This window comes from Cherax quadricarinatus, chromosome 55 (assembly GCF_038502225.1).
Source record: "Cherax quadricarinatus isolate ZL_2023a chromosome 55, ASM3850222v1, whole genome shotgun sequence".
NCBI classification, from domain to species: domain Eukaryota; kingdom Metazoa; phylum Arthropoda; class Malacostraca; order Decapoda; family Parastacidae; genus Cherax; species Cherax quadricarinatus.
In genome coordinates, this window is record NC_091346.1 from 21,301,214 (window position 1) to 21,327,902 (window position 26,689).

At 39.7% G+C, this 26,689-nt stretch overlaps 1 protein-coding gene across 1 annotated transcript in view; it reads left to right on the plus strand.

Moving 5' to 3' along the window:
• The window catches only part of LOC138854351 (ubiquitin-protein ligase E3C-like), a 260,277-nt gene that overhangs the window by 63,434 nt on the left and 170,154 nt on the right, over positions 1–26,689 (plus strand). The window contains exon 4 of the mRNA XM_070096970.1: positions 8,640–8,860. Coding sequence (XP_069953071.1) covers positions 8,640–8,860 — 221 coding nt within the window. The remainder of the gene's footprint in view (positions 1–8,639; positions 8,861–26,689) is intronic.

Sequence of the window (26,689 nt, forward strand, 5' to 3'; positions counted from 1 at the left end):
TATTTAGATTAAATTTGATAGGGAAAGTACATCAAGACAACCAAAACCATTTACCAACAGCCATTATAACTATCTTGTTAAATCATGCATTTTAAAGAGAATAAACTCAAGACAGCATAGTATTACTAGATTAGGCTATTAAAGTAGTGACATCATGTACCTATTATATTCAGCATAACCACTACAGCACTATTATTCCCTTTATAAATCACCGACCATTATTGTTATCATTGCATCATGCATAAGACTATCAAATCATATAAACTCAAGAAAGTAAAGAATTGTTTATATTCACAGGCACTTCTTAAATAAACTTTTTTCTAGATTTCATATTGGCAAAATCATCAATTATATTCTGAAAATCAATATTTCTTGTTAGATCAGACTCAATGGTCAACAAGGCTAGGTTACACAATTTGTCTTGGCTCATTGTTGAACGGAGCTGGTTTTTCACTCTTTTCAAAACAGAAAATGAACGTTCTCCTTCACAGTTAGTAGCTGGAAGTGTTAGGTAAAGGCAATACACTATGTCAACATTAGGGAAGGTTTCTGAGATATCTGCATTTCTTAACCCTTTGAGGGTCGACAGGCCCTCTCCGAAACTCGTTCTCAGGGTCGGCCAAATTTAAAAAAAAAAAAAAATTATTTTCTCTTATGAAAAGATAGAGAATCTTTTCCCGATCATAACGACACCAAAAGTTTGAAATTTGATAGAAAACTTACGGAATTATGCTCTCGCAAAGTTAGCGGTCTCGGCGATGTTTACGGATCGGCGATTTTGCCCACTTTCAGCCCCATTTTCAGCCAATTTCACTGTACTAGTCGACAAAAAACATGAATATTTCGCTAGAACTCCATTTTTTCTATCGAATGAGTGCAAGAAACCACCCATTTATAAATTCAACTATCCAGTACAGTGGTCAGAATTTAGCAATTTTGCCAATTTCACACAAATTTCAAAAGATGCCAATTTCAGAATAGGGTCCAGAATAAACAAGAAAGACATTCCTGGCACTAAAATGACATTTCCTCTAGTCATTAGTCACGTCTCAAGGCCCCTCTTATATTCTTTTGCTTTCCACTTTGAATTTTTATTCTCACAAAAAATATAAGATTTACTGTTATGCAGACTACTGCATTAGTGTAAAAAATGGTATAAATATTATTGGTGCACTTGTGAAAGAATATTAGACTCACCAGTTGACGTGTATTGCACGCTTGGCACGATTTGTTTACTTTTGAAGTTTGGTAAAAATCGAACATTTCTGCTACTTTGAGCTCAATTTCAAGGCACCTTTCATTGTAAAACCAGTCAAAATCATCTCAATTTCAGTAATATGTCTTCCATTCTATAAAATGAGACCAAGAAAACTAGAATACAACAATAAATACTATACGAAAATACACTGCAAAGTCGCTGATTTATTAAAAAAAAATGGAAAAAGTTTTTTTTTTCTCATTATGCACCGTGTGCTGCAGGATTTTTTTTAGACTGTGCACACTGACCACATAGACCCATTCTTTCATATGAAGGCCTACCAGCTTTCTCCCACTAGATTTGAGGTCGCTAGAATTTATGAGTACTAGTACGTCAAAAACCCCTACGCGTAAGACGTACTAGTACGACGAAAACCCTCAAAGGGTTAAATGTTTCAAAGCAGCTGAGGGCGCACATTTTTCAGGTGGAGCTTTAATCTGATTCATATACCCAGAAAAATGAACTATTTCGCCAACAAATGTGTCCTGAACATCTGCTGAAAGGTGTTGTTGCAACTTTAATGCAGCTTCTCTCAATTCTGCATCTGGCATAGTAGTAATTTTGAACAGAAATCCAAACTTGTCATTGAGATTCTGCTAGATTTCTTTTCTTTTCACCAATTCTGTAATCAGTGAATCCAGAATGACGAAGTATGTAGCTGTCTTACATTTCTGCCTTGGTAGCAACACAATTTCATTGTCTGGCTCTTCAAAATTGCGTTTCCTCTTCCTTGACCGCTGATGATCAGCCCCGGTAACTGTAGTCTTTCACCAGCAGTTTAGCTTTCTCTTCAAACATTTCAAAAGCTTCATCATTGCGAAGTGAGCTTACAAATTCCACTAAGCCTGCATAGAGGTTAGCACAAGTAGCCATTTCAATTTCAGTTTTCTGAAGTGTCTTGTTCGTGGCATTTAACCGTTCCAGTACACAGTCCCAAAGCACACAGAGTAAGGCCAATTCAAAATCTTCCAATTTTGATGCTAAGCTGGCTGCTTCGCTTCTTGTAGTTGCTGTCTGGTCTTCATCCTCTGCTATTTGGATCAAAGCAGAACGTATTTCAGCAAAGCTGTCTTTCAAAGCATGTGTTGCATCATGCTGCACTGACCACCTTGTTGTTGATAATGATTTGATGACATCTCCATGAATGGTTGACTTGAGTATACTCCACCGATGCATTGAAGCAGAGAAAAAATTAAAGAGTGCTTGTAAAAGTCCAAAAAATGAAACTGCAGTGACACAACACTCCGCAGCACATGACCTAACAAAATTAAGAGAATGTGCTGAGCAGGGCACATATTCAGCAAATGAGTTGATTTGCTTGATATGGGCTTGCAATCCATTATATTTACCCGACATGTTACTTGCATTGTCGTAGCTCTGGCCACGGCAATCCATAATAGAGAGATCATGTTCAAGCAGTGTATCCAGTACTACATTCATCTTTGTTTCTCCATCATGGCCTGAAAGAGGAATGAATTTTATAAAGCGCTCTACAGACTTACCACTGGAGTCGACAAAGCGAACAATGAATGTCAATTGATCTGTATGTGAAATATCTGGTGTTGAATCTACACTTATTGCAAAATATTTTGCAGTTTTCACAGCTGCTATGATGTTGTTGAGGACCTTCTTAGTCATCAGTTCAATAAATTCATTGCATATACAGTGGACCCCCGCATAGCGACCTTAATCCGTGCAAGAGGGCTGGTTATTATGCGAAATGTTCGGTATGCGAATGAAGTTTCCCCATAAGAAATAATGGAAATCAAATTAATCCGTGCAAGACACCCAAAAGTATGAAAAGAAAAATTTTTGCCACATGAAATATACATTTTCCTACACACAAAGAGAAGGATACATGCACAATAGTAGAGTAGTACATGCACAATATATATTGTGCATGTACTACTCTACTAAATGAAGAATAAATGACACTTACCTTTATTGAAGATGCAGCAATGACTGATGAGACACTGTGTCCTGGGAGTGCCTTTTCCTCCTGAGTACTGTAGGTCCTGTTTGGCATTTTCTTCCAGAACAGGCCTTATCACACTGTGTATGCCACTACGATTCTTAAATCTCTCAAACCAACCTTTGCTGGCTTTAAATTCACCAATATGAGCACTAGTTGCAGGCATTTTTCCCTGTTCACCTGGGTATTAGTCGACTGGTGTGGGTTGCATCCTGGGAGACAAGATTAAGGACCCCAATGGAAATAAGTTAGACAGTCTTCGATGACACTGACTTTTTTGGGTTATCCTGGGTGGAAAATCCTCTGGGGTTAATTGTTTCTTGGTATTCTCAATAAGCCACACCAACAACGGTGCTACAGCAGCAGCAGCAGCTGACGGTGGTACAGCAGCAACAGACGATGCTACAGCAGCAGCAGACGATGCTACAGCAACAACAGACGATGCTACAGCAGCAGCAGACGATGCTACAGCAGCAGCAGACGATGCTACAGCAGCAGCAGACTATGCTACAGCAGCAGCAGACGATGCTACAGCAGCAGCAGACAATGCTACAGCAGCAGCAGCAGCTGACGGTGGTACAACAGCAGCAGCAGCTGACAGTGCAGCAGCAGCTGACAGTGCAGCAGTAGCTGACGGTGGTACAGCAGCAGCTGTACCACCAATAGTAGCGATGGTTGATTGGGGTTTATTATACAACCTGGCCAGCTCGGAGACACGCACTCCACTTTCATACTTATCAATGATCTTTTTCTTCATCTCTATAGTAATTCTCACCCTTATTGCTGTAGGGTTGGCACTAGAAGCTTTCTTGGGGCCCATGGTCACTTATTTTCCAGAAAAAATCACCAAAAACACTGTAATAATACGAAATGTTCCGATTGTATGCTTGGATGTTACCGTGGAGGCTGGCTGGTAAACAATGCCACCGGTGGAACATGTGAGCATGGCTCAGGCCGCACATTGGACGCGTCTCGGACGAAGGACGGTGAGCGGGTTTTTGGGCGGTATGCGAGGCAAAATTTTTGCGAAAAAAGCGAGCGGTATGCGGATTGTACGGTATGCGATGCGTGTGGTATGCGTGGGTCCACTGTAGTAGATGACATGTAAGATACAGTGCCTCTTCCTGCATTCCCAAGGCGTGACACATGATTTACTAAGAATGGATCGAATTGTGCTAACGATTCTATGATCCCTAGGAAATTGCCATTGTTTTCCGAACCAAAAACCTCATTTTCTCCACGGAAAGCAAGTCCTCTTAGAGCTAAGAATTTTACAACAGCAACAACTCTTTCTAGAACTTTTCTTCAGTAAGTGCGCTCTTTTTCAGTTTGATTTTCCAAATGAGAATCCAATAAGCCTTTTTTCTGTGCACGAAATACACTGGCTAAAATGCAGCTCCTGTGAGTGGTGCTGTTTTCATGTTCCTCGAAACGCTTGGAATTTTTCCAGTCATTGAACCCCTGTGTGAAGGTATTTTCTTTGGTAGAAAATAGCTTGCATGCTGAACAGTACACTTTTCCTGAGCTTTCAGAGTATACCATCCATGAACTTTTCACAGTTTCTGAATTTGCAAGCTTCCTATAAAACATAGATGACTTTAAACAACGACGACTTCCATCATCATAAATCCTTGCTGATTTCCTAAAGTCAATGTTCAGAGTTTGACTGAAGTTTTCTGCAATGAAAGCATTACGTAGAGAATCTGGGATTACATTTGGCTATGAGGCAGGATCTTTTAAGACAAATCCTGTGGATGAAATGTCCTTTGAGACATTGAGAGGAGACACAAAAGAAGTAGATGCTGGCTGAGAAATAATGGAGGGAAGGCTTCCTGTATGATCTGACGTATCTGCAGATTCAACTGTACTGGTAACATCAGAAACTGTTTTCATGAGCATGTCTGTGATCTTTCTGCAGCTTCCTACATCTTTCTTTTTCTGTTCTTCTTCTTGAATTTTCTTCTTTCTTTTCTGTGACCCACTCGCATAAGAACGTCCAACATCACGTTCACGAGATGCCATAATGAGGATGTATCACTGTCTGTAATCATGTAAATACAAATTTTTCATTATCAATTATTATTAATTTTTTAATTATTATTAAAAAAAATTTTCTGTCAATTGGGGGGATATGGCCCTTGTATCCCCCTTTCCTCTGGCTGCGCATCTAAAAATTCAAAACGTTACCAGAAAGGAGTCATATACAGAGCTTTTACCATAGATTAGGTTAGTGATTTGGGCTACGAATATTTTACTAATTCATCCTCCTTGATCTCCAATTTACTTAAACAGAAATCATACTGAGTCCAAGAACAATGCACAATGGTATTTATATTACCATTTTCATAACTAAACTAATCATTATGTTTTGCATGATATATGGCCTACCACCATAGATAAGGACATGAGAATTAAAGAATGCAGGGACAATTTTCAGTTTCACCCAGCCAACGATTTTCTGATGTGGCTTATGTGTTTCTGGGAAATATGTAGTAAATTAATTGATGTTCTACATCACTTCCCCCTCAAGGAAGGTTCCTTGATGTTGGTGAGGGGCTCTTGATTTAGGGAATTGGATCTGTGCTCCAGTTCCCCAAATTAAGCCTGAATGCCTTCCACATCCCCCCCCCCAGGCGCTGTATAATCCTCCGGGTTTAGCGCTTCCCCCTTGATTGTAATAATAATCTACATCACTTCCGTCGCAACTTGAAAACTAAGCATTTGCGACGGAAGTGATGTAGAACATCAATCAATTGAGATCTGTTATTGAAATGATAAAGACTTAAAGACAGGACAAAGTGCTTTTAAAACCTACAAACGGAAGTCAGTTTGCATTTTTAGGATTTTCTTTATAGCATTTTTACCAAAAATGCGTCTTTACTGGTCCATGCATCTTTACTGGTCAAGTAACCCTATCAGGTACCTCTCTTTAACATTTAGAGGCGAAAACAAACATTTATCCATACACATCAATGTCTATCAACAACACTTAAGTTAATTTGTCACAGTACAAGTCTAGATAACGTGTAATTACTACAGAAAATTGGAGAGGAATCTCCCATACTCGCCCATTAGCGGGAAAACACAGCTGTTCTGATGTAAACAAAGGCGTGTTGAGTGTTGCCATCTATGGCTAGGTTTATTTATTTTTATTTTATTTTATTTCATTATTTATTTTTGTTTTGATTAATTTTTAAAAATCAGTTTTACTCTCCAAACACTTGAACTTTTTAGGTAGGGACCCCTTTGCACTTGCACCATGTGCGCAGTCTTGGATGAGCCCCTGAACCCCTTGGACCGCGGGGCCCCCCAAATGCGCGGGGTCCTAGGCAAATGCCTCGTTTGCTTATGCGGTAATCCGGCCCTGGGTACAATGGTACCATATGATACAATGGTACCATATAGTGCAGTGGTACCATATGGTGTAATGGTACCATATGATGCAATGATACCATATGGTACATTGTACCATACAGTACAATGATACCATATGGTTCATTGTACCATACAGTACAATAATACCATATGGTTCATTGCACCATACGGTACTGTTGTATTCAACACAATAAACACACTAATATTTTCATTATTATTTTGTTTACAACAAAAATATACAAAAATGTTGTATATTAGTAATGTTCTATTATATATTTACAAGTGTACAGGAACTTGACATGTTCTTTGAGGTGGATGACAAAGTAGTTTGTCTCGGAAACTGGAGAGTCAGTAGCTAGCTTGTGTCTCCACTCACTCAGTCTTGGCTGGTGTCTCATGCCACCAACACCTATTGACCATATGGTACACAGTATCATATGTTACAGGGTACCATATGGTACATTGTACTATATGGTATAGGGTACCATACAGTACAGGATAACATATGGTGCAGGGTACCATATGGCACAGGGTACCATATGGCACAGGGTACCATATGGTACAGGGTACCATATGATACAGGGTACCATATGGCACAGGGTACCATATGGCACAGGGTACCATATGGCACAGGGTACCATATGGTACAGGGTACCATATGGTACAGGGTGCCATATGGCACAGGGTACCATATGGTACAAGGTACCATACAGTACAGGACACCATATGGTACAGATACAGGGATAACTATGGAAATAAGTCACCCTGACTTTTTTGGGTTATCCTAGGATTTTATACATATGCTGCTGTGTATGATAATCTATGTAAGTGTATTTCTGTATACCTGAATAAACTTACTCAAGTGCATGTGGCATCATAAGTAAGTTTATTTAGTTATACACAAATAAAGTTACATAGAATATCATACTTAGCAGCATATGTTTGGAGAACCTAGGATAACCCAAAAAAGTCAGACTTATTTCCATTAGGGTCCCTGTACCCTGTACCCTGTACCATATGGTATAATGTACTATATGGTACAATGTACTGTATGGTACATTGTACCATATGGCACCATTGTACCATATGATACCATTGTATCATATACCATTGTATGACATGGCACCATTGTACCATATGGTACCATTGTACCATATGGCACAATGGTACCATATGGTTCAAAACTATAGAATTCATCTTCAGCTCCACTTCCATCAGTCTTAGAACTGTAAGTTGTGAAGAGGAGAGTCAGAATTCGCCCGGAGAGTGAGTGGGGAGTGAGAGCTTCCTTGCCGCCAGGCACTATGAACAAAACTACTTTGCCGGCGTTCCCACAATGCCATGCGGGCGTCCAGATTTTTTCTATGGTGTGCACACTGACCACCCAGACCCATTCTCTTAGATGCAGGCCTACCAGCCTTCTTGTGCTAAATTTGACGGCGCTAGAATTTTGGCGTAGATCTACGGTTTGGACCCTGAACGCAAAGCCGTAGATCTATGGGACGGACCCTGAAAGGGTTAAGCAAAATTAAGGGTTATTTTGGGGCCAAGGTAAACATTGGATAACCAAAACCGCGGAAACCGGACCTGCTGATACAGCAGTCCTACTGTATAGTTTAAATGATGTGAAAATCACTTGGAGGTGAAGGGTAACCTTGGTGCTGTATTCAGCACTCGTTACTATAGCTTCGCTGAGAGTTAAGTGTGGGGTAGCATTAGCTATTTTCTATAATAATTTTCCATCCTTTACTGGTGGGTGTATAGAGATGAAGATGAAATGGAATATATATTAATTATCATTATGTTTGCATTTCTCTTAAATATTATCCCCTCAAAGAAAGTGGTCTCCTAATGTGTGAGCTAATTTGTCTTTTATTTTTAAAGGTATAGAACTGTGTACTGTACTTGTAAAGAGAGTAATAAGTATAAGTATTTTTGAGTTAACATCCAAGGATTTACATGCAGATATTCTTATAAGTTGTAAATTTCATGCAGGTACTTAATTTCCTTAACATAAATAATTTTCTGTTACAGGTCTTGTGTGATAGAAGAACTGTGCCAAGATGTATTTGGTGGGGCTGCCCACAGCCAGATCTGTAACTTTGTAATTCCTTGTCTAGCCTCCAGTTCTAAGTACAAGTTACCCATGGACAGGATAGTGGCTGTTTTGGGATGTCGCTCATTAAAGTTCCTTGACTCTTGCCCAGCACCTTCATTATTGTACTCTCTCCTCATGCTTGTACACTCCAGTGCAGGTAGATTCACCCTCATAATTTCACTGTGATCAGTTGTCAGTACAGTGGACCCCCGGTTAACGATATTTTTTCACTCCAGAAGTATGTTCAGGTGCCAGTACTGACCGAATTTGTTCCCATAAGAAATATTGTGAAGTAGATTAGTCCATTTCAGACCCCCAAACATACACGTACAAATGCACTTACATAAATACACTTACATAATTGGTCGCATTCGGAGGTAATCGTTATGCGGGGGTCCACTGTATTAAGAATTCATAAAAAAGTTTTATTGCTGTTATTAGTTATTAGGAATAAAGGGGTTCATATACATATAAGTTAATGAGTTAATTTTCCACATGATGAGATATTCACATTTAAGTAACTTTTAAAACTTAGATGTCATGTCTTTTAACCTTGCTTTGCCACAGTAGCTGCAAATGGGCCTCAGCATTTGTCATACTATACTGGTTTTTATATCATGTAGTACTATGCTTTCATTAGCTGTGATTATCTACTGTTACGTTCATGGTATATGAGGAATTATGTGGCAGAAAAAAATTAGTGTCAAACTCAAAGAAGGGAGAAAACACGAGCATAAGAGAAATTGAATCTGTGAACTCGTGTTATAATTTGGTATAGGACTGAGCGTTAACTCAAAGGTACAGAAGACTATATCTTCACATTCACACAAACAGATGAAACGTTTTTTTTTTTTTTTCAACAAGTCGGCCGTTAAAAGCAGGTGGGGATATAGTTTTGGAGTGGTTGGGGTACTTATTTAATAAATGTATGGAAGAGGGTAAGGTACCTAGGGATTGGCAGAGAGTATGCATAGTTCCTTTGTATAAAGGCAAAGGGGACAAAAGAGAGTGCAAAAATTATAGGGGGATAAGTCTGTTGAGTATACCTGGTAAAGTGTATGGTAGAGTTATTATTCAAAGAATTAAGAGTAAGACGGAGAATAGGATAGCAGATGAACAAGGAGGCTTTAGGAAAGGTAAGGGGTGTATGGACCAGGTGTTTACATTGAAACATATAAGTGAACAGTATTTGGATAAGGCTGAAGAGGTCTTTGTGGCATTTATGGATTTGGAAAAGGCGTATGACAGGGTGGATAGGGGGGCAATGTGGCAGATGTTGCAGGTGTATGGTGTAGGAGGTAGGTTACTGAAAGCAGTGAAGGGTTTTTACGAGGATAGTGAGGCTCAAGTTAGAGTATGTAGGAAAGAGGGAAATTATTTCCCAGTAAAAGTAGGCCTTAGACAGGGATGTTTGATGTCACCGTGGTTGTTTAATATATTTATAGATGGGGTTGTAAGAGAAGTAAATGCGAGGGTCTTGGCAAGAGGCGTGGAGTTAAAAGATAAAGAATCACACATAAAGTGGGAGTTGTCACAGTTGCTCTTTGCTGATGACACCGTGCTCTTGGGAGATTCTGAAGAGAAGTTGCAGAGATTGTTGGATGAATTTGGTAGGGTGTGCAAAAGAAGAAAATTAAAAGTGAATACAGGAAAGAGTAAGGTTATGAGGATAACAAAAAGATTAGGTGATGAAAGATTGGATATCAGATTGGAGGGAGAAAGTATGGAGGAGGTGAATGTATTCAGATATTTGGGAGTGGACGTGTCAGTGGATGGGTCTATGAAAGATGAGGTGAATCATAGAATTGATGAGGGGAAAAGGGTGAGTGGTACACTTAGGAGTCTGTGGAGACGAAGAACTTTGTCCTTGGAGGCAAAGAGGGGAATGTATGAGAGTATAGTTTTACCAACGCTCTTATATGGGTGTGAAGCATGGGTGATGAATGTTGCAGCGAGAAGGCTGGAGGCAGTGGAGATGTCATGTCTGAGGGCAATGTGTGGTGTGAATATAATGCAGAGAATTCGTAGTTTGGAAGTTAGGAGGAGGTGCGGGATTACCAAAACTGTTGTCCAGAGGGCTGAGGAAGGGTTGTTGAGGTGGTTTGGACATGTAGAGAGAATGGAGCGAAACAGAGTGACTTCAAGAGTGTATCAGTCTGTAGTGGAAGGAAGGCGGGGTAGGGGTCAGCCTAGGAAAGGTTGGAGGGAGGGGGTAAAGGAGGTTTTGTGTGCGAGGGGCTAGGACATCCAGCAGGCATGCGTGAGTGTGTTTGATAGGAGTGAATGGAGACAAATGGTTTTTAATACTTGACGTGCTGTTGGAGTGTGAGCAAAGTAACATTTATGAAGGGGTTCAGGGAAACTGGCAGGCCGGACTTGAGTCCTGGAGATGGGAAGTACAGTGCCTGCACTCTGAAGGAGGGGTGTTAATGTTGCAGTTTAAAAACTGTAGTGTAGAGCACCCTTCTGGCAAGACAGTGATGGAGTGAATGATGGTGAGAGTTTTTCTTTTTCGGGCCACCCTGCCTTGGTGGGAATCGGCCAGTGTGATAATAAAAAATAATAATAAGTCGGCCGTCTCCCACCGAGGCAGGGTGACCCAAAAAGAAAGAAAATCCCCAAAAAGAAAATACTTTCATCATCATTCAACACTTTCACTTCACTTACACATAATCACTGTTTTTGCAGAGGTGCCCAGAATACAACAGTTTAGAAGTATACAGTGGACCCTCGCATAACGCTATTAATCAGTTCCTGAGAGCTCAATGTTAGGAGAAATTATCGTTAGGCGAGTGAATTTTCCCCATAAGAAATAATGGAAATCAAATTAATCCGTTCCTGACACCCCAAATTATGAACAAAAAAAATTATTACCACATGAAATATTAAATTTAATACACACAAACTGAAGAAGATGTGCACAGTTACATAACACTTACCTTTATTGAAGATCTGGTGATGATTGATGGGATGGGAGGAAGGGAGAGTGTTGATGGTCGTAGTGTTTAGGAGGGGAATCCCCTTCCATTAGGACTTGAGGTGTCAAGTCCTTTTCTGGGGTTACTTCCCTTCTTCTTTTAATGCCACTAGGACCAGCTTCAGAGTCACTGGACTTCTGTCGCACAACATATCTGTCAATAGAGGTCTGTACCTCTCATTCCTTTATGACTTTCCTAAAGTGGTTCACAACACTGTCAGTGTACAGGTTGCTAACACTGCTTGCAGCAGCTGTCTGAGGGTGATTTTCATCCATAAAGGTTTGCACTTCAAGCTGGTTTGCACAGATTTCCTTAATCTTTGAAGTAGGCAACTTCTTCAATTTCTCTCTCCCCTCCTCCGAAGCAGTTTCCTCAGGTGTGGCCTCTTGCTGTTGAAGATGATCTAGCAGCTCATCAGTGGTTAGTTCTTCACTGTCCTCCTCCACCAACTCTTCCACATCCTCCCCACTAACCTCCAACCCCAAGGACTTCCCAAATGCCACAATTGATTCCTCAACTGGCATACGCCTCTCAGGGTTAGCCTTAAATCCTTCAAAATCCCTTTGGTCTACACATTCTGGCCACAGTTTCTTCCATGCAGAGTTCAAGGTCCTCTTAGTCACTCCCTCCCAAGCCTTACCTTTAAGGTTTACACAATTGAGGATATTAAAGTGATCTCTCCAAAATTCTCTTAGAGTCAATTGAGTTTCTGAGGTCACTACAAAGCACCTTTCAAACAGAGCTTTTGTGTACAGTTTTTTGAAGTTTGCAATGACCTGCTGGTCCATGGGCTGCAGGAGAGGAGTGGTATTAGGAGGCAAAAACTTCACCTTAATGAAGCTCATGTCCCCACAAAGTCGCTCTGCCAAGTCTGTAGGATGACCAGCGGCATTGTCTAACACCAGGAGGCACTTAAGGTATAATTTATTTTCAATTAGGTAATTTTTCACAGTGGGGGCAAATGCATGGTGTAACCAGTCATAAAAAAAGTCCCTAGTGACCCATGCCTTACTGTTTGCCCCCCACAGCACACACAAATTAGCCTTGAGGATATTCTTTTGCCTGAACGCTCTGGGAGTTTCAGAGTGATACACTAATAAAGGCTTCACTTTGCAATCACCACTAGCATTGGCACACATGAGAAGAGTAAGCCTGTCTTTCATAGGCTTATGTCCTGGGAGTGCCTTTTCCTCCTGAGTAATGTAGGTCCTGCTTGGCATTTTCTTCCAAAACAGGCCTGTTTCGTCACAAACACTTGTTCAGGTTTCAGTCCTTCACTCTCTATGTACTCCTTGAATTACTGCACATATTTTTCAGCTGCTTTGTGGTCAAGACTGGCAGCCTCACCATGCCTTATCACACTATGTATGCCACTACGATTCTTAAATCTCTCAAACCAACCTTTGCTGGCCTTAAATTCACTCACATCATCACTAGTTGCAGGCATTTTTCTAATTAAATCATCATGCAACTTCCTAGCCTTTTCACTTATGATCGGTTGAGAGATGCTATCTCCTGCTATCTGTTTTTCGTTTATCCACACCAATAACAGTCTCTCAACATCATCTATCACTTCCGATCTCTGCTTTGAAAACAAAGTTGCACCTTTGGCAAGAACAGCTTCCTTGATTGCCGTTTCCTTGGACACAATAGTAGCGATGGTTGATTTTGGGTTTTGTGTTCAACCTGGCCATCTCGGAGACACGTACTCCACTTTCATACTTAGCAATGATCTATTTCTTCATCTCCATAGTAATTCTCACCCTTATTCCTGTAGGGTTGGCACTAGAAGCTTTCTTGGGACCCATGGTCACTTATTTTGCAGGTGAAATAACTAAAAATGCTGTGATAATACGAAATGTTCCGATTGTATGCTTGGATGTTACTGCAGAGGCTGGCTTGTAAACAATGCCACCGGTGGAACATGTGAGGCTGGCTCAGGCCGCACATAGTCGTGTCTCGGATGAATCGCGTTGAGCGAGTTTTTTAGCGCTATGCGAGGCAAAATTTTGGCGATAAAATGTAACGCTAGGCGGATTTAACGTTATGTGATGCCAACATTAGGCGGGGGCCCACTGTATATACGTATAAAAATACACAATGTATCCCTCCAAACTGCCAATATCCCAAACCCCTCCTTTAGAGTGCAGGCATTGTACTTCCTATTTCCAGGACTCAAGTCCGATTATATAAAATAACCGGTTTCCCTAAATCCCTTCACTAAATATTACCCTGCTCACACTCCAACAGCTCATCAGGTCCCAAATACCATTCGTCTCCATTCACTCCTATCTAACATGCTCATGCACGCTTGCTGGAATTCCAAGCCTCTCGCCCACAACACCTCCTTTACCCCCTCCCTCCAACCTTTTCGAGGATGACCCCTTCCCCGCCTTCCTTCCCCTACAGATTTATATGCTTTCCATGTCATTCTACTTTGATCCATTCTCTCTAAATGAACAAACCACCTCAACAAACCCTCTACAGCCCTCTGACTAATACGTTTATTAATTCAACACCTCCTAATTTCCACACTCCGAATTTTCTGCATAATATTTACACCACACATTGCCCTTAGACAGCACATCTCCACTGCCTCCAACCGCCTCCTCGCTGCAGCATTTACAACTCAAGCTTCACACCCATATAAGAGTGTTGGTACTACTATACTTTCATACATTCCCTTCTTTGCCTCCATAGATAACATTTTTTGCCACCACATGTACCTCAGTGCACCACTCACCTTTTTTCCTTCATCAGTTCTATGGTTAACCTCATCCTTCATAAATCCATCCGCTGACACGTCAACTCCCAAGTATCTGAAAACATTCACTTCTTTCATACTCCTCCTTCCCAATTTGATATCCAATTTTTATTTATCTAAATCATTTGATACCCTCATCACCTTATTCTTTTCTATGTTCTCTTTCAACTTTCTACCTTTACACACACTCCCAAACTCATCCACTAACCTTTGCAATTTTTCTTTAGAATCTCCCATAAGCACAGTATCATCAGCAAAAAGTAACTGTGTCAATTCCCATTTTGTATCTAATTCCCCATAATTTAATCTCACCCCACTCCCGAACACCCTAGCATTTACTTCTTTTACAACCCCATCTATAAATATATTAAACAACCATGGTGACATTACACATCCCTGTCTAAGACCTACTTTTACCGGGTAGTCTCCCTCTCTTCTACACACCCTAACCTGAGCCTCACTATCCTCATAAAAACTCTTTACAGCATTTAGTAACTTACCACCTATTCCATATACTTGCAACATCTGCCACATTGTTCTCCTATCCACTCTATCATATGCTTTTTCTAAATTCATAAATGCAATGAAAACTTCCCTACCTTTATCTAAATACTGTTCACATATATGCTTCAATGTAATCACTTGATCTACACATCCCCTACCTTCTCTAAAACCTCCTTGCTCATCCGCAATCCTACATTCTGTCTTACCTCTAATTCTTTCAGTAATAACCCTACTGTACACTTTTCCTGGTATACTCAGTAAACTTTTTCCTCTGTAATTTTTACAGTCTCTTTTGTCCCCCTTCCCTTTATATAAAGGGACTATACATGCTCTCCACCAATCCCTAGGTACCTTCCCCTCTTTCATACATTTATTAAAAAATACCAACCACTCCAACACTATCTAACCCCCCCCCCTCCACTTTTAACATTTCTGTCATGATCCTGTGAGTTCCAGCTGCTTTACCTCCTTTCATCCTACGTAATGCCTCACACACCTACGCCACACTCACATCCTGCTCTTCTTTACTCCTAGAAGATGGTATACATCCCTGGCCAGTGCATGAAATTACCACCTCCCTTTCTTCACTGACATTTAAAAATTCCATAAAATATTCTCGCCACCTACGCAATACCTCCAACTCCCCATCTACTAACTCTCCTACTCTGCTTTTAACTGACAAATCCATTCGTTCCCTAGGCTTTCTTAACTTGTTTAACTCCAAAAATTTTTCTTATTTTCATTAAAAATTTTTGACGGTGCCTGTCCCACTCTATCATCCGCTCTCCTGTTACATTCTCACCACTCTCTTCACCTTTCTTTTACTCTCCATATACTCTACTCTTCTTATAACACTTCTGCTTTGTAAATACCTCTCATAAGCTACCTTTTTCTCTTTTATCACACACTTAACTTCATCATTCCACCAATCACTCCTCTTTCCTTCTGCACCCACCCTCCTATAACCACAAACTTGTCCCCCACATTCTAATACTGCATTTTTATAACAATTCCAACCCTCTTCAACCTCCCCACTACTCATACTTGCACCAGCCCACCTTTCTGCGAATAGTTGCTTATTTCACCCGAACTTCCTCCTCCCTTAGTTTATACACTTTCACCTCCCTCTTACTTGTTGTTGCCATTTTCCTCTTATCCCATCTACCTCTTACTCTAACTGTAGCTACAGCTAGATAATGATCCGATATATCAGTTGCCCCTCTAGAAACGTGTACATCCTGGAGCCTACCCATCAACCTTTTATCCACCAATACATAATCTAACAAACTACTCTCATTATTTGCTATATCATACCTTGTATATTTATTTATCCTCTTTTTCATAAAATATGTATTACTTATTACCAAACCTCTTTCTACACATAGCTCAATTAAAGGCTCCCCATTTTCATTTATCCCTGGCACCCCAAATTTACCTACTACTCTATCCACAACATTTTTACCCACTTTAGCATTAAAATCCCCAACGACAAGTACTCTCACACTTGGTTCAAAACTCTCCATGCATTCACTCAACATTTCCCAAAATTTCTCTCTCTCCTCTATACTTCTATCTTCCCCAGTGCATATACACTTACTATAACCCACTTCTTACATCCAACCTTTATTTTACTCCACATAATCCTTGAATTAATTCATTTATAGTCCCTCTTTTCCTGCTATAGCTTATCCTTCAACATTATTGCTGCTCCTTCTTTAGCTCTAACTCTCTTTGAAACCCCTGACCTAATCCCATTTATTCGTCTCCACTGGAACTCACCCACCCCCTTCAGCTTTGTTTTACTTAAAGCCAGGACATCCAGCTTCTTCTCATTCATAACATTCACAATCGTCTCTTTCTTATCATTCGCACAACATCCACGCACATTTAGACTTCCCACTTTGACAGTTTTCTTCTTCTTATTCTTTTTAGTAATTATTACAGGAAAAGGGGTTACTAGCCCATTGTTCCCAGCATTTTAGTTGACTTGTACAACACGCATGGCTTACGGAGGAAAGATTCTTATTCCACTACCCCATGGATATAAAAAGAAAAGTAATAAGAACAAGAACTAAGATAAAATCAAAGAAAACTCAGATGAGTGTGTATAAATAAACATGTACATGTATGTTTAGTGTGACCTAAGTGTAAGTAGAAGTAGCAAGACGTACCTGTAATCTTGCATATTTTTGAGACAGACAAATACACCAGCAATCCTACCATCATGTAAAACAATTACAGGCTTTCGTTTTACACTCACCTATAGATGAAACATTAAGGAAAAAAGAATTTTGGCCATGATGGTGTTTTATGTTTTTGTTCTACACAATGCCTCATATATGCTGACCTACAGTTGATTACTAGACATATCACAGCTTTTATGATCAACAGAATTGTGTTATGTAGGAAATAGATGAGCCTCTACAGTGGCCTCCAGTGTGATTTGGTCAGTTTTGGCATGTGGTCCCATCAAGGGAGGTGGAGGTGCCTAGATGCTGGGGAGGGACTGTTGATTCAAGGAATTAAACCTGTTCTTTCCTTGAATGGAACCCAACTGCCTTCCATTTCCTAAGAGCAGTAAGACTCCTGCAGGTGGGAGGGAGTAAGGGAGGTTTTGCATGCAAGGGGCATGGACATACAGCAGCCATGTGTGAATATGTTAGATAGGAGTGAGTGGAGACAAATGATTTTTGGGATCTGATGAACTGTTTGAGTGTGAGCAGGGTAATATTTTGTGAATGGATTCAGGGAAACTAGTTAGCCAGACGTGATTTCTGGAAGTGGGAAGTGCAGAGCCTGTACTCTTAAGGATTTGGGATATTTGCTATTTGAAAGTACATCTAAACTGTTGTATCTGCATGCCTCAGGCAAGACAGTGATAGTGTGAATGATGGTGACGGTGTTTCTTTATTGGTTCACCCAGCCTCTTTGAGAGATGACCAGCGTGTTAAAAAAATTTAATAATGTTGCATGTGGTTGTGCTATTTTGATGTTTTTACACTGGCAATTTCCAACATAGGGTGACCACCCAAATATTGGAAATATGTTCATCATCATTTATTTGCTACCCTCTGAATTGCAACACCTTAAGGAGGGGTGAGGATGTTGAATGTCAGAGAACCGTCTGAATTGTGATGTCAACACACTTAGTGAGGCAGTGATCGAATAAATGATAGTAAAAGTGTTTCCTCTTTCTTGGGTCACCCAACATCAGTAGGGATTTTTTTTTTTTTTTTAATGAACTGGCCATAACCAACCAAGGTAGGGTGACCTAAAAGGAAAACAAAAGTCTCTCTATTTAAATTTAATAATTTATACAGAAGGGGTTACTAGCCCCTTGCTTTCAGTAGGAAATGACCAGTGTAAAAAACAATCACTATCAAAATATCTTAAACACATGCCATATTATTATTATTAATACAGTTGACCCTCGACCAACGATATTAATCCATTCCTGAGAGCTCATCGTTAATCGAAATTATCGTTAGTTGAGTTAATTTTCCCCATAAGAAATAATGAAAATCAAATTAATCCGTTCCTGACACCCCAAAGTATTGAAAAAAAAAATTTTTACTACGTGAAATATTAATTTTAATATACACAAACTGAAGAAGACATGCACAGTTACATGACACTTACCTTTATTGAAGATCTGGTGATGATTGATGGGATGGGAGGAGGGGAGAGTGTTGATGGTGTTAGTGTTTAGAAGGGGAATCCCCTTCCATTAGGACTTGAGGTGGCAAGTCCTTTTCTGGGGTTACTTCCCTTTTTCTTTTAATGCCACTAGGACCAGCTTCAGAGTCACTGGACTTCTGTCGCACAACACATCTGTCCATAGAGGCCTGTACCTCCCGTTCCTTTATGACATTCCTAAAGTGTTTCACAACATTGTCAGTGTACAGGTTGCCAACACAGCTTGCAGTAGCTGTGTCAGGGTGATTTTCATCCAAAAAAGTTTGCACTTTAAGCCATATTGCACACATTTCCTTAATCTTTGAAGTAGGCAACTTCTTCAATTTCTCTATCCCCTCCTCCGAAGCAGTTTCCTCAGGTGTGGCCTCTTGCTGTTGAAGATAATCTAGCAGCTCATCAGTGGTTAGTTCGTCATTGTCCTCCTCCACCAACTCTTCCACATCCTCCCCACTAACCTCCAACCCCAAGGACTTCCCCAATGCCACAATGGATTCTTCATCTGGCATAGGATTCCCATGGTTAGCCTCAAACCCTTCAAAATCCCTTTTGTCTACACATTCTGGCCACAGTTTTTTTCCAAGCAGAGTTCAAGGTCCTCTTAGTCACTTCCTCCCAAGCCTTACCTATAAGGTTTACACAATTGAGGATGCTAAAGTGATCTCTCCAAAACTCTCTTAGAGTCAACTGAGTTCACTACAAAGCACCTTTCAAACATAGCTTTTGTGTACAGTTTCTTGAAGTTGTAAATGACCTGCTGGTCCATGGGCTGCAGGAGAGGAGTGGTATTAGGAGGCAAAAACTTTCCCTTAATGAAGCTCTTGTCTGCAGAAAGTCACTCTGTCAAGTCTGAAGGATGACCAGGAGCATTGTCTAATACCAGGAGGCACTTAAGGTCCAATTTATTTTCCAGGAGGTAATTTTTCACGTTGGGGGCAAATGCATGGTGTAACCACAGTCATAGAAAAAGTCCCTTGTGACCCATGCCTTACTGTTTGCCCTTCACAGCACACACAAATTAGCCTTGAGGACATTGTTTTTCCTGAACACTCTGGGAGTTTCAGAGTGATACACCAATAAAGGCTTCACTTTGCAATCGCCACTAGCATTGGCACACATCAACAGAGTAAGCCTGTCTTTTATAGGCTTATGTCCTGGGAGTGCCTTTTCCTCCTGAGTAATGTAGGTCCTGCTTGGCATTTTCTTCCAAAACAGGCCTGTTTTGTCACAATTAAACACTTGTTCAGGTTTCAGTCCTTCACTGTCTATGTACTCCTTGAATTCCTGCACAGATTTTTCAGCCTTGTTGTGGTCCGAACTGGCAGCCTCACCATGCCTTATCACACTATGTATGCCACTACGATTCTTAAATCTCTCAAACCAACCTTTGCTGGCCTTAAATTCACTCACATCACCACTAGTTGCTGGCATTTTTTTAATTAAATCGTCATGCAACTTCCTAGCCTTTTCACATATGATCGCTTGAGAGATGCTATCTCCTGCTATCTGTTTTTCGTTTATCCACACCAATAACAGTCTCTCAACATCTTCTATCACTTGCGATCTCAGTTTCAAAAACATAGTTTCAACTTTGGCAAGAACAGCTTCCTTGATTGCCTTTTTCTTGTGATTGTTGATTGGGGTTTTGTGTACAGCCTGGCCAGCTCGGAGACACGCACTCCACTTTCATACTTAGCAATGATCTCTTTCTTCATATCCATAGTAATTCTCACCTTTTTTGCTGTAGGGTTGGCACTAGAAGCTTTCTTGGGGCCCATGGTGACTTATTTTTCAGGTGCAATCACTACAAACACTGTGATAATATGAAATGTTCCAATTGTATGTTTGGATGGGACCACGGTGGCTGGCTGGCTTGTAAACACTGGCACCCACGGGACAAGTGAGGCGCGCTCAGGCTACAAGTGGACGCGTCTCGAACGGAACGAATAGCGTTGGTCGGGTTTTTTAGCGCTAGTCGAGGCAAAATTTTTGCATTAAAATGTATCGATAGTCGGATTTAACATTAAACGATGCCAACATTGGTCGAGGGTCCACTGTATTCTTATAGTTAGGAAAGTGCTAAACCAGTAGGAGTCTTAAGTCACTTAGGTAATTAGAAAAATATTTTGGGAATATTGTAGAATATTGAACATCTTACTTTACCTAAATGTTTGCACAGTGGAACCTCAGTTTTCGTTATTAATTCGGTCCAGAAAGTCTGACGAAAACTGAATTCGACGAAAACTGAAGCAGCATTTCCCATAAGAAACAATATAAATCCAGTTAATCTGTTCCAGACACCCAAAAAGTATTAACATAAAAATACATTTAATAGAGAATATCTGTAGTTTTACATACAGAAAACAATGAGAAATATAAAGGACTAATGAAATGGATAAATGAACATTTAACATCACCCCCTATCACTACCACCCTCTACCACAATCACTACCAACCTCTACCACTGTCAGTACCACCATCACTACCACCCTTTACCACCATCACTACCACCCTTTACAACCATTACTGCCACCCTCCAACACCATCACTACCACCCTCTACCACCATCACTACCACCCTCTACCACCATCACTAGCACCTTCTACCACCATCACTAGCACCCTCTACCACCATCACTACCACCCTCTACTGATGAGAAACAAAGCCAGACTGACTCAGAATGCGTGGGATGCTTTGTGTGGGCGTGGGCGGACCACTGTCAACTCGATGAAAACCGAGGTGATAAACGAAAACTGGGAAAAAGTTTTGACAAAAAAAAAAAAAAATTGTCAAAAACTGAATTCAGTGAAAACCAGGGCAAACAAAAACTGAGGTTCCACTGCATTTCACTACAATATACACTGTAACAAAGATAATATTGCTTCAAAAATTTAATATTCTTCAGGCCTGATGCACCAGGGTAGTAATACCGACAGCACCAGTGATGACAGCGATATTGGCAACACCAGCAGTGATGGTAATATTGGTAGTACCAGTAGTGATATACTAGTTGTATTTATGATGATTTTAGTGTTAGTTATAGCTATATTAGTAAGAACAGTGGAAACATATGGTAGGAGTGATGTAAGTGGTTGGCAAGTCTGCAGGTGCCACAACACCTTTGTTAAGCTTTAGTCTATTAAATCTCCCTGTAATTATTTTTTTACTATAGTAGTTGTCTAATTTGTATGTAGTGTAGAAGATAGATCAACTAGAAAAATACTCAGTGTAGTGGCTGGAGCAATTCACAACTAACCCTGAAATTTGAGGTGAAATTTGGCAGAGGGTTCAGTCCATCCTGAGCTTTTATCATGTCTAAACTTCTTTAGTTTGTGAGTTGTGACAGGTTTAACTATTTTGTTAACAGCATAACGTATGGTGGATAAATGATGGCAAGTACAGTACTTAATTTTACTTCACTGCCATTTTTTTTTTTTTTTATGTATTACCTTTCTTACCTGCCATCATTATGTAAATAATATTTACAGTAGAAGTGTACTTTTTTAACACTGACAATCTCCCACCAGGTTAGAAAAGGAAATACATTCCCTATCATTCATTCACTAGCTATTTTGCTGAAGTGTGCAGTCATCACAGTTGAAATGATCCTGCAGATTACAACATCCCCACCTATCCTATAAAGTGCAGGCTCTGTACTTCCCATGTCCAAAATCAACTTGCCAGTTAATCTTGAATCCTTTTACAGTGGTTACTTTCTTCATGCTTAACCCTTTGACTGTCGAAGGGCCCAATCCTGAAGTTGCTCCTGGTGTCGCAAAATATTCGAAAAAAAAAAAATTATTTTTTCTTATGAAATGATAGAGAATCTTTTCCCGATTGTAAAGACACCAAAAAAACGAAATTTGATGGAAAACTGACGGAATTACGCTCTCGCGAAGTTAACGACTTCGGCGATATTTAAAAATCGGCAATTTCGCCCACTTTGAGCCCTATTTTCGGCTAATTCCGTTATTCCAGTCAACCAAACTCATAACTATTTCTTCAGAACTCTATTTTTTCTATCGATTGAGCACAAGAAACTGCCCATTTACCGATTTCAACTACCCAATAACATGTCAGAAATTTGCAATTTGGCCAATTTCACGAAAATTAAAAAATACGACAATTTCAAAATAAGGTCCAGAATGAACAATGCAGACATTCCTGGCTCTAAAATAAGATTTTCTTTGTTCATCAGTCATGTCTCCAGGTCCCTGTGATATTACTCTTGCTTTTTATTTTGAAATTTTATTCAAACGAAAAATAGAAGATTTACTGTTATGCAGACTACTGCAATACTGTAATAATTGTAAAAATTACATCAACCCATTCATGACTGCGTATTAGAATGGCTATTTGGACATTTATTGGACAATGACATCATTTGTTTACTTTTGAACATCGGCAAAAATCAAACATTTCCTGTACTTTGTGCTCCATTTCCAGGTTCTTTTTATAGTAAAATTAATCAAAATCACCTCCATTTCTATAATATAGTTTCCATTCTATCAAATGAGACCATGAAAACGAGAATACAACCACAAATACTATACGAAAATAGACCACAAAGTTGGCATTTTAATTAAAAAAACGGTCGGAGTTTTTTTTTCTCATTATGCACTGCGTGCTCCAGGATTTTTTTTATGTGGTGCACACTGACCACACAGACCCATTCTCTCACATGTGGGCCTACTAGCTTTCTCCTGCCTGATTTGAAGCCGCTAGAATTTATGAGTATATATACGTCAAACACGGTACCTCACAAACGTATATATACGGCCGCGACAGTCAAAGGGTTAATCCTTTCAGGGTCATGACCTCTGCTCTCAAACTTGCTCTCAGGGTCACAAAATTAAAAACAAAAAATTCTTATGAAATGGTAGATAATCTTTTTCTGAAAGTAATGAAACAAAAAGTACACAATTTAATGGAAAACTGACAAAATTACACTTTTGTGAATTTTGCTGTGATATTGATATTTTATGCATCAATGATTTTGTCCACTTTGAGTTCGATTTTAGGCCAATTCCATTGTTCAGTCAACAAAACTCTTAGCTATTTTTGCTAGTATGACCTCCATTTTATCCAGTGAGTACAAGAAACTGCCAATTCAACTATTTAAACTACCCAATAAAGTGATCAGAAATTGATAATTTGGCCAATTTCACACACAATTCAATAAATGCCAATTTCACAGTATGGTAAAGAATAAACAGTGCAGACATTCCTGGCACTAAAATAACATTTTCTCTGTTCATTAGTTATGTTTCCAGGCCCCTCTTATATTATGCTTGCTTTTCATTTTGAGTTTTTATTCACACAAAGAATACAAGACTTACTTATGCAGACTACTGCATTATTGTGAATTTTTTTTTTCAACGACCAGGCCATATCCCACCAAAGCAGGGTGACCTAAAAAGAAAAACTGAAGTTTCTCTTTCTAAATTTAGTAACATATATAGGAGAAGGGGTTACTAGCCCCTTGCTCCTGGCATAGCTTACGTAGCTTACGTAGGAAGAATTCTGTTCCACTTCCCCATGGAAATAAAGAGGAAATAAACAAGAACAAGAAATATTAAGAAAATAGAAGAAAACCTAGTGGGGTGTATACAGCCTCTCCTTACTTAGTGACCTGCTTGTTTACCGACAACTCGGACTTACGACGGGCTCTCCATCTGGTATGCATACCTAGATAATGTATATTAGAGCTGATTTCCTCTATTCTGTTTATTGCAACATCAAGTACACTACTGTATAAACATTTAAAAATATACCAGAAATGTTATAAATAGTGCAAATGTGACATTAAAACAATATCAAAGATGGTTGATTATAGTATGCTCCTCACTTAGTGACGAATTCGTTTACTGACATGGTCTTATAAACAGAACTCCATCGCTAAGTGAGGAGAGGCTGCATATATATATTCTTGTACATGCATTTGTAGTGTTACCAAAGTGTAAGTAGAAATAGCAAAATGTACCTGAAATCTTGTATATTTTTTTTACGGTGACATCACACATCCTTGTCTAAGGCCTACTTTTACTGGGAAAAAATTTCCCTCTTTCCTACATACTCTAACTTGAGCCTCACTATCCTCGTAAAAACTCTTCACTGCTTTCAGTAACCTACCTCCTACACCATACACTTGCAACATCTGCCACATTGCCCCCCTATCCACCCTGTCATACGCCTTTTCCAAATCCATAAATGCCACAAAGACCTCTTTAGCCTTATCTAAATACTGTTCACTTATATGTTTCACTGTAAACACCTGGTCCACACACCCCCTACCTTTCCTAAAGCCTCCTTGTTCATCTGCTATCCTATTCTCCGTCTTACTCTTAATTCTTTCAATTATAACTCTACCATACACTTTACCAGGTACACTCAACAGACTTATCCCCCTATAATTTTTGCACTCTTTTATCCCCTTTGCCTTTATACAAAGGAACTATGCATGCTCTCTGCCAATCCCTAGGTACCTTACCCTCTTCCATACATTTATTAAATAATTGCACCAACCACTCCAAAACTATATCCCCACCTGCTTTTAACATTTCTATCTTTATCCCATCAATCCCGGCTGCCTTACCCCCTTTCATTTTACCTACTGCCTCACGAACTTCCCCCACACTCACAACTGGCTCTTCCTCACTCCTACAAGATGTTATTCCTCCTTGCCCTATACACGAAATCACAGCTTCCCTATCTTTATCAACATTTAACAATTCCTCAAAATATTCCCTCCATCTTCCCAATACCTCTAACTCTCCATTTAATAACTCTCCTCTCCTATTTTTAACTGACAAATCCATTTGTTCTCTAGGCTTTCTTAACTTGTTAATCTCACTCCAAAACTTTTTCTTATTTTCAACAAAATTTGTTGATAACATCTCACCCACTCTCTCATTTGCTCTCTTTTTACATTGCTTCACCACTCTCTTAACCTCTCTCTTTTTCTCCATATACTCTTCCCTCCTTGCATCACTTCTACTTTGTAAAAACTTCTCATATGCTAACTTTTTCTCCCTTACTACTCTCTTTACATCATCATTCCACCAATCGCTCCTCTTCCCTCCTGCACCCACTTTCCTGTAACCACAAACTTCTGCTGAACACTCTAACACTACATTTTTAAACCTACCCCATACCTCTTCGACCCCATTGCCTATGCTCTCATTAGCCCATCTATCCTCCAATAGCTGTTTATATCTTACCCTAACTGCCTCCTCTTTTAGTTTATAAACCTTCACCTCTCTCTTCCCTGATGCTTCTATTCTCCTTGTATCCCATCTACCTTTTACTCTCAGTGTAGCTACAACTAGAAAGTGATCTGATATATCTGTGGCCCCTCTATAAACATGTACATCCTGAAGTCTACTCAACAGTCTTATCTACCAATACATAATCCAACAAACTACTGTCATTTCGCCCTACATCATATCGTGTATACTTATTTATCCTCTTTTTCTTAAAATATGTATTACCTATAACTAAACCCCTTTCTATACAAAGTTCAGTCAAAGGGCTCCCATTATCATTTACACCTGGCACCCCAAACTTACCTACCACACCCTCTCTAAAAGTTTCTCCTACTTTAGCATTCAGGTCCCCTACCACAATTACTCTCTCACTTGGTTCAAAGGCTCCTATACATTCACTTAACATCTCCCAAAATCTCTCTCTCTCCTCTGCATTCCTCTCTTCTCCAGGTGCATACACACTTATTATGACCCACTTCTCGCATCCAACCTTTACTTTAATCCACATAATTCTTGAATTTACACATTCATATTCTTTTCTCCTTCCATAACTGATCATTTAACATTACTGCTACACCTTCCTTTGCTCTAACTCTCTCAGATACTCCAGATTTAATCCCATTTATTTCCCCCCACTGAAACTCTCCTACCCCCTTCAGCTTTGTTTCGCTTAGAGCCAGGACATCCAACTTCTTTTCATTCATAACATCAGCAATCATCTGTTTCTTGTCATCCGCACTACATCCACGCACATTTAAGCATCCCAGTTTTATAAAGTTTTT